Source organism: Hyperolius riggenbachi, chromosome 2, assembly GCF_040937935.1.
Source record: "Hyperolius riggenbachi isolate aHypRig1 chromosome 2, aHypRig1.pri, whole genome shotgun sequence".
Lineage (NCBI taxonomy): Eukaryota > Metazoa > Chordata > Amphibia > Anura > Hyperoliidae > Hyperolius > Hyperolius riggenbachi.
Window position 1 is genome coordinate 324,915,113 of NC_090647.1, and position 8,956 is coordinate 324,924,068.

General features: G+C 44.9%; 1 protein-coding gene across 1 annotated transcript; it reads left to right on the top strand.

The window, feature by feature from the left end:
* The first annotated feature begins 761 nt into the window (after nucleotides 1-761).
* On the top strand, nucleotides 762-7,891 carry LOC137544413 (ras-related protein Rab-39B-like). The gene is made up of 2 exons (XM_068265484.1): nucleotides 762-1,024; nucleotides 6,577-7,891. The coding sequence occupies exons 1-2, from the start codon at nucleotides 810-812 to the stop codon at nucleotides 6,974-6,976; spliced, it is 615 nt and encodes a 204-aa protein (XP_068121585.1). The 5' UTR covers nucleotides 762-809; the 3' UTR covers nucleotides 6,977-7,891.
* The last annotated feature ends 1,065 nt before the right edge of the window (nucleotides 7,892-8,956 follow it).

Here is an 8,956-nt window from a genome sequence, read left to right on the forward strand (position 1 = left end):
CTCCGGCCCCGCCTCCGGTTCACTTCTGGAATTTCAGACTTTAAAGTCGTAAAACCACTGCACCTGCCTTTACGTGTCCTCACTCACTCTGATGTCACCAGGAGTGTACTGCTCAGGCCCAGTATGGTCTGGGCCTGACCAGTACACTCCTGGTGATGTCAGCGGTAGCGAGGACACGGCAACGCAGGCGCAGTGGTTTTCAGACTTTAAAGTCTTAAATTCCACAAGTGAACCAGAGGCGGGGCCGAAGCATCGGTGAGTGGCTGCGCGGGCACAGGATGTCTGCGGGGGAACATTAGAAGTCCCGGGTAAGTTCAACTAATTTTCCCTTTGCCCCCCCTACAGTATTCCTTTAATACACTCAGACCAGTTGCTGTTGAAATTTGATTTTTATGGTGACTATACCGCTTTAAAGGAAAAATACAGATTTCGTGCAAGGAGCACTGATCTGTAGTATTTGTTTAATCTCTGACCCTGGAGTTTAGATTTCACGTTACAACTGTGTTTAGCAAAGCATTGATGTACATAAGTGTGTATGTATTATCTCTGTAAGGGAAAATTATTCAGGAACATATAAGTTGCATGACATTTTGTAAACTAGTCTGAGAAGGGAAGCATATCATATTGCAAGCTGCCTGCACAAACCTGGCTGAGTATTAGACAAAGGAATGTCATCTGCAAGTAGAAACTTGAAAGAAACTTCCCAACAAAAGACAGGACCAAATAAAGAAACTGAGGGGGAGGGGAGGGGCGATGAGGAAGGAAGTGAATTGGACAGCAGAGATTTCATATAAGGTAACTGTTCTAGGATGGCATGTGCATGGGACTTCCAGTTTCGTGTTCTGCTCCTGGGTGACTCTGGTGTGGGGAAGACTTCCCTATTACGTAGGTACACAGATGAGGAATTCTCAGAGACCACTGGACCCACCGTGGGGGTAGACTTCTGCTGCCGAATAGAAGAGCCTGAGGAAGGAGTGAAAGTAAGGCTGCAGTTCTGGGACACCGCTGGGCAGGAACGTTACCGGTGAGCTCAATTCTATGCATTATGTACATACTGTAGGAAAACGTTTGCCACCCAACATACTGTGAGCGAAATAGACATGTCTAAGCAAAATGTACATTTGTTCTCCCATGTGTAACGGATTGGTTGTAGTGTATGGTCCTCTACATCTACAGATTAGTGATTATTGCTTTATGATTTCGTGGCTTGTACAGGGCAGTGTACAGCACAACCACCACCACACAACAGCCAGTTGACTTCCTTATTTATTGGTCAGGGAAAGATGAGAGGATTTCTGATCTCATGTGGTCCCAAGCATATACAGCATCAGAAAGTAACTGTACTGCAGAGATCAAACAGGAGCAAGTATGTGACAATGTATAAGTGTCAGTACAAATACCATGCACCCCTCCTGTTGGAGAATACCATATATTTGGGATATCCAGGCAGTGATAAAAAAAAATGTGGGATATATACCATTGTTGTTTGTTTTGAGGAGTGTAGAGAAAAGCTAGAGACATCAGGTTTTGATTACCACTCAGGTTGTTTCCCTTTACTTCCTCTGTTCAGCGGACTAAAGGTAACATTGAAAGTCCAGGAAAACCCTCCACTAGGAACATAGTTCTTTGGATAGTTTGGGCACTTCATTTCTAATAAAACATAGCTTGTGTTCAGCAAACTTTGGTGGTGAGATGAGTGCTAAGCACTGCAACAGCTGTTCTGCCTGGAACTTGGAGATCTGTTAAAAGGCCTCTTTCAGACATGCAGCTGAAGGTGGGGAATTCAGCGCCTGCCAGCTGCTCTTGTGCACCAGCCCAGTGTTTGTTAGCGCTCAGTACTAGTGGTCAACAGGCTCCAAAACCCAGTGTAAGACTGAACAAAGATTTATATAACATGAAGCTTAAGGGCCCGCGTCCACTTGCGTGGTTTCCCCGCAGGCAAATCCACAGAGTTTTCCCACAGGCAAATTGCGCAGGGAAACTCTGCCATAGGGAGTAATAGAGCCACCGGCCGAATTGCTTGCGTTAGCGATTTGGCCGGCTTTTCCATCCGAAGTTGTGCGGGAGGCTGTGAATCCCATAGCGGTGCATGGCACGGCTGATGGGATTCGTCTGCATACCCGCAGACCCGTGAGTGCCGCCAAGTGTCTCGCAAACGTGTGCGCCACAAGTGGAAACGGGCCCTAAAGGGAAACTGAAGTGAGAATATGGAGGCTGCCATATTTATTTCCTTTTAAACAATACACATTGCCTGGCAGCCCTGCTGATCTATTTGGCTGCTTAAGTGTCTGCATCACACCAGAAACAAGCATGCAGCCAATCCTGTCAGATCTGACAATGTCAGAAACACCTAATCTGCTGCATGCTTGTTGAAGATCTGTGGCTAAAAGTATTAGTGGCAAAGGATCAGCAAGACAGCCAATGTGCATTGTATAAAAGGAAATAAATATGTTGGCCTCCATATCCCTCTTGCTTCAGTTGCCCTTTAAGTTTCCAATGTCCAAAAATTTCCTTTCATATGGCAATTAAAATACCTTTACTGCAGAGAGAATTGTGAATGATGGAATTCTTGGTATAAACCTTATCACCAGTGTAAAAACTTATCTGTGCTGGCCAAAGACCCACCTAATGATACTTTGAATTACTGATCAGTTTGCTCCTAGAAGGATATTAGACAGCAAAAAAATAATGGTGACTGAATTGCAAATAGAGTACTACAAGCAATGTAGGTGTTGCAAGGGTTAAAGCGGACATGAACTCAGCACTTCAAATGAGCTTATCTGCCGTGGCAGTCAAGTGACACAGAGAGATCAAATTACAACTTGTGAGTAGTCACAGATGAGGCGGAATTAAACAGGCTAAACTCACAAAATACATGCAGGGTGCACTTCTCCATGCTTTCCTTCTGTCCTGTGCAAGAGTTCAGGTCCACTTTAAGCAAGTAAGGCCCGGTTCACATTAGCGGTCGCCGTCCGGAATCGCCGTGCCGGAGCCGGACCGCTTGCAGAACGGACGGAACGGACGCACGGCATAGCAATGAAAGCCTATGCGTCCGTTCACATTCGTCCGGACCGGATCCGGACTCCGGCATAAGACCCAACATGCGCTATTTTTTTGGCCGGCTCATCCGGCAGCCGTATCCGGAGCGGAGCCGGACTGCACCATCCGGCCAATACAAACTAATGAGAACCGGAGAGCGCACAACACACTGGCTAAAAATCCGGATGTTCTACCCCACTTCCTATGCGTATTGAAGCGGCGATTTTGGATGGGGACACATGGGCAAGCATTTTGGAGTGGAGCAGCAGTGATTTTAAACGTGCTGGAGATGTTGGCAGTATGTCGGAGGTGGAGGTGAGTGCTAAACAGCGGAGGGCCTGATTCCACAGGTCCACCTTCTGCTGACCTCCCAGACCCCAACATTTTTATTCCTTTTCTACTATCTTTTGCCAAACGGATCCGGATCGCATCCTGATGAACACCTGATGCAAACTGACCGGATCCGGATCAGAACCGTACGGTTCGGATCCGGTCAGGTCATCCAGTCAGTTTGGCAGAGAACCGCAAGTGTGAACGGGGCCTTACACAAGTTGTGCTGTCTGCACATATTGTTTGCTGTCCTTTTGCCTTTATACCTTACTGTTACAGCATGCTAAAAATGCACTCTAATTTTGTGTTAAAGGACCACCATTGTGAAATATTACAAAATTTAAATACACAGTTAAACATGCTTTTAGGGCCTGTCTCCACTCGTCAGTTTTTCTGTGCAATTTCTGCCCAGGAAAACTGCAACGAATGTTAATCCGTGGGCTAGTTCACACTTCAGTGCATTTTTCACACGCAGAAAAACAATTGACAGCGATGCAGCACTGTCAGACAACTCATGCAGAAAAACTGACGAGTGGAGACAGCCCCTTAAAGAGAATCTGTATTGTTAAAATCGCACAAAAGTAAACATACCAGTGTGTTAGGGGACATCTCCTATTACCCTCTGTCACAATTTCGCCACTCCCCGCCGCATTAAAAGTAGTCAAAAACAGTTTTAAATAGTTTGTTTATAAACAAACAAAATGGCCACCAAAACAGGAAGTAGATTGATGTACAATATGTCCACACATAGAAAATACATCCATACACAAGCAGGCTGTATACAGCTTTCCTTTTGAATCTCAAAAGATCATTTGTGTGTTTACCTTCTGTCCCCTTCTTCTCTCATGCACTGAACATTACAGGCTTCCTGCAGACAGCTCTGCCTGTGCCTGTGTTTGTAATTCCTCAGTATGTGTCAGGCAGCTACTTTCACAGCCTAACAGAGGAGGATTTTTATCCAGCTCTCTTCTATCACTGATAAGATAGCAGAGAAGCTGCTGGCTTATGTAAATACACACACACTGGAGTGTGCATAGAGGAACAGACCAGCACAGAAGAGTTGGCAGCCTTCCAGACACAGGCCGACAAGTCTGACAGGGGAAAGATACATTGATTTATTACAGAGACCGTGATAGTACAAAGTGCTGCAGTGAGCCAGAACAGATTAGAATAGGTTTAGGAACTTGTAGGATGGTAGAAAAAACGTTGTAATTTTTGTTACAGAGTCACTTTAAAGAGAACCCGAGGTGGGATTTAATTGTTAGTGGGGCACAGAGGCTGGTTGTGCACACTAACACCAGCCTCTGTTGCCCCATGGTGTGCCTCCAGGACCCCCCTGCGCGCCGCTATCCCCTCCGCAGTGCTAGCGACACACAGCGTGTCGCCAGCACAATGTTTACCTATGTCGTGTTTGTCAGCGCCGCTTCCCCGCCTCCTCTGTATCGGCGCTACCTGCCCGCGTCCCTTCCCTCCAATCAGCGGGAGGGAAGGGCCACGGGCGGGTAGTGCTGATACAGAGGAGGCGGGGGAGCGGCGCTGACAGACACGACATAGGTAAACATTGTGCTGGCGACACGCTGTGTGTCGCTAGCACTGCGGGGTGTAAAGCGGCGCGCAGGGGGGTCCTGGAGACACCATGGGGCAACAGAGGCTGGTGTTAATGTGCACAACCAGCCTCTGTGCCCCACTAACATAATTAAATCCCACCTCGGGTTCTCTTTAAAGAGAAACCGTAACCAAGAATTGAACTTCATCCCAATACCGATACCGATAGCCGATACCCCCTTTCCTATGAGAAATCTTTTCCTTTTCACAAATGGGATCATCAAGGGGCTCTGTATGGCTGATATTGTGGTAAAACCCCTCCCACAGTGTGATGTCAGGACCAGGTTTCCTGTCTGTGAACCTGATTGCATTGTGGGAAATAACCGCTGTTTACAGCTGGGTCCAACTGCCAAAAAAGCAAGCAGCACCTCCTTCCACTGACATCACCTGCCAGCAGTAAAAATAGCACCATGTGATAATGTTGGAATGTAAATCAGGGAAAGATTTTACAATGGGCAAACACTGGCTAAATCAGTTATACCGAATTATTGTAAAAAAGAAAAAAAAAAAAAAAGCACTTTTGTTCATTATTTTCACTGTAATTCCTCTTTAAGTAGTACCGTACATTTCTCCCATAGTAAAATGCACTACAAGTTACTTTTCTTTTATGTTATCATTTACAATAGACAGTAAAATGCTGACAGGCTTTGAACTAGTCCATCTCCTCATGGGGTATTCTCAGTATTTCCTTTATCATTTACAAAAGCAAACCCTGTAAACTATCTACAAATATATACCAACCAGCCTTCCTTATTCCCTTGCACACTACTCTGGCAGCTGGACTGAGCAACTGCAGTTCAGTAAGTGCTTTCGAAAATAAAGAAAACCCTAAGAATCCCGCATGAAGTGATAGATTATTCAAAAAGCTATCAGTTCCATCAGATTTTTACAACCTACTGTAAGTGATACCATGTAGGAAAAAAATTGTAGTGCATTTTATTTTGGTACAGGGCTGTGGAGTCGGTACAAAAATCATCCGACGACTCAGTTTATGAAACTACCGACTGACTCTGACTCCAGGTACCCAAAATGGCTCCAACTCCTTAGTCTAATACTTACCAGGGCTGTGGATTTGGTCCAAAAATCATCCGACGCAGGCTCCTCAATTTATAAAACCACCGACTCCAGGTACCCAAAATTGCTCAGACTCCTCAACTCCAAAGCCCTGGTACAAATGTACATTTATTTATTTTTTGCGATAGTGGACCTTTAAAGTTCATGTACCATGACTAGAGATGGGCAATGAAATGCTAATAATTCAGCTTTGCATGAAAAATGTAATGTGAATTGAATGCATCTATAAATTCAGGCAAGCAAATGCACTGTGGATTTTGATTAGCCAATTTCCTAGCTGCATAAAATTTGAAGAATGATTTGCATCTTACTGACCATCTCTAATCACGACCAGCGCAAGGTAAACTGGAGGAAATGTAGGAAAGATGTCTAGAGCAGCCGTGCCAAAGCCTTGTTTTTCTTTTACCAGCTAAAGTGTGATGTGCTTGCACCGAGGAGCTATAGCACATTTGCTCCACTTATCTTTGTACTGGTCTTCATAAATCAACCCTACAGTATGTTACGTATCAGCTTTTGTCTCGTTTCTAGGGCTGTAACCCGCTCTTATTATAGAAATGCTGCTTGTGTTGTCCTCCTATTTGATCTCACTGCACGCAAGTCTTTTGAAAGTATCCAGAACTGGTACCAGGAGGTGATGGAGCGCACCCAACCTCATCCTCTGCTTATCTTCCTGCTGGGAACAAAAAGTGACTTGCAGGACCACCGAGATGTCACTCGTGAAGAGGCACAAAACTTGGCAAACACTCTAAAAGCGCCTTATCTAGAGACTTCTGCACGGACTGGAAGTAATGTCTCTGCAGCCCTATCTCTTCTATGCAGAGAGCTCCTGAGAGTGTCCAAGGAGGAAGGGCCAGCAGAGTACAGCACAGGATTCTCAACTGGGGAAGAACCACACAAGCACAGAATGCTATGTGTATGTGGACCGTAAGATGTACCGTAACTACTATCCACTCATAAGGGACATTGTGCACCTCATCTATATAGAAGTTTCAGGAGCAAGCCAAGAACTTTACGGAGCTCAATGTAACGATATTGTGTTTGCAGCGGATACATTAACGTTCTGTTCATTGATCCTATATACAAAATTATGTATGTTCGGTTTTTCAAAGCAAACTACTTGTATGGTATCAAGCTGACAATTATTTTAAAATACAATTCTGGAGATGCATCTGTATAAGCCCCAGGGTAACACTGGTAGCCTACAAACCCACAGTGATCATTGGGAATATAGCAACCAACTGGCTGGATGATGCAGATGAGTAATGTTCCTCAATGTTCTCCCCAGAATTTTTTTTCCAGCTGGGTGGCATGAAAAAGTAGCTGGGTGGGGCGCGATGAAAGAGTGCAAGGCCGGCACTTTTCTGCACAAGTCTGCTTACAGCAGAGCAGTAGATGAGCCGATGACAGCCGGGTGCTCACCAAAACTAGCCGGGTGGAGTACCTGGCTAAAAGAGCCTGGGGAGAACACTGTTCCTACACACTGCTCAAATTCTTAATAATCAGCAATGGGGCACTAAATGAAATCTGGGCAGGGTAGAACTCCAAGTTTGTGAGCACTGGGCCAGTGATTCCTACTTATAGAAGTAGATGCACACACAGACACCTTTAGGGTTTTAACACTTTGGCCTCAATTCACTAAAGGCAGTTAGGCAAAATAATTTAGGTTGGTAAATTACCACATTCTGTATTTTACATTTTTTTCCCCAAATTCACTAAGATTTTCCACATGTGGTAAAAGTTCAGTAATATCCTGAAAAAAACCGTGCTTCAATTCATTAAGTCCACTCAGTAATGCTACATACACGCTTGAGATAAGTCTCTGGAAAATGCAAGATCACAGACCAATTTTACCCCCTTCCATGTAGTATGAGAGCATACTCTGCACAGTCCATTCTATTGAGCTGAACTCCCCATCAGCAGAAAATCTTTGCAAGATGTACACAAAGATGCTGAACACATTCAAAAGATCAGTATCTGCAAAAGATCATTTCCTGCACAGTGCATTTAGGCCTCTTTCACACCAAGACATTGCGTTTTAGGGGACGTTAAGGTTGCATAACATGCCCCTAACGCAAGGCATGGTGGTGTTGAAGTTGGACGTCAGATTGAGCCCATTATGAGGCTTTTGGTGCTATCCTGGCAAGTCCGGATCGTTTCAATGATTCGGATGATTCGAATCGGATCATTGAATCATTTTACTAGGGAAGCAGGTGCAGCAGAGTGAGAGGTGCAGGAGAATGAAGGCACATTGAGGGTGTTAATGGGGAAGGGAGAGATGCAGCAGGAAGATTATGCTTGTGCACAGAAGCTGCAGTTCCTGTTTCTTCCAGACATCCACTGTGAACCAAATCCTTCATTGTGATGATCCGGATGATTCGACTCACAAAAAAGATCCAAATCATTCATGATCTGGACAACACTACAGTGCAGTGAATATTAATTAGCCATGTAGCTAGGAACAATAGCGACTCTCCCCTTACTGAACATGTGCAGTCTAACGCAGCTAAAACCACATATAACGCACAGCATGCTGCACTTTCTTTGAACGTCCACCGTTACACTGTAACACAACGTGGGCACTGAACAGCCCATTGATTTTTTTCATTACTGTGAGTTGGGCTGCGTTACAGGCTGCTATAACGTGCACCTGTACCGTCCCACTGTGAAAGCAGCCTTATAGTCTATATCTGCAGATCTCATACACACCTTGTTTAACAGGCATTCATCTGCAGATCCATCCTGGTGGACATGATCTGCAGATGATTGTCCAGTAAACAAGGTGTGTATGAGACCTGCAGATAGACTAATAAAGCATTTTGCAGGAAATGATCTTTTGCAGATACTGATCTGTTGCGTGTGTACAGCATCTTTGTGTGCAGCATCTTGCAAATATTTTTAGCTGATGGGG

Excerpts from the sequence above, each read along its gene's own strand:
- LOC137544413 (XM_068265484.1), top strand. The coding sequence starts at position 810 with ATGGCATGTGCATGGGACTTCCAGTTTCGTGTTCTGCTCCTGGGTGAC. Across the intron at positions 1,025-6,576 it reads GCTGGGCAGGAACGTTACCG|GGCTGTAACCCGCTCTTATT; the intron begins GTGAGCTCAATT and ends TCTCGTTTCTAG.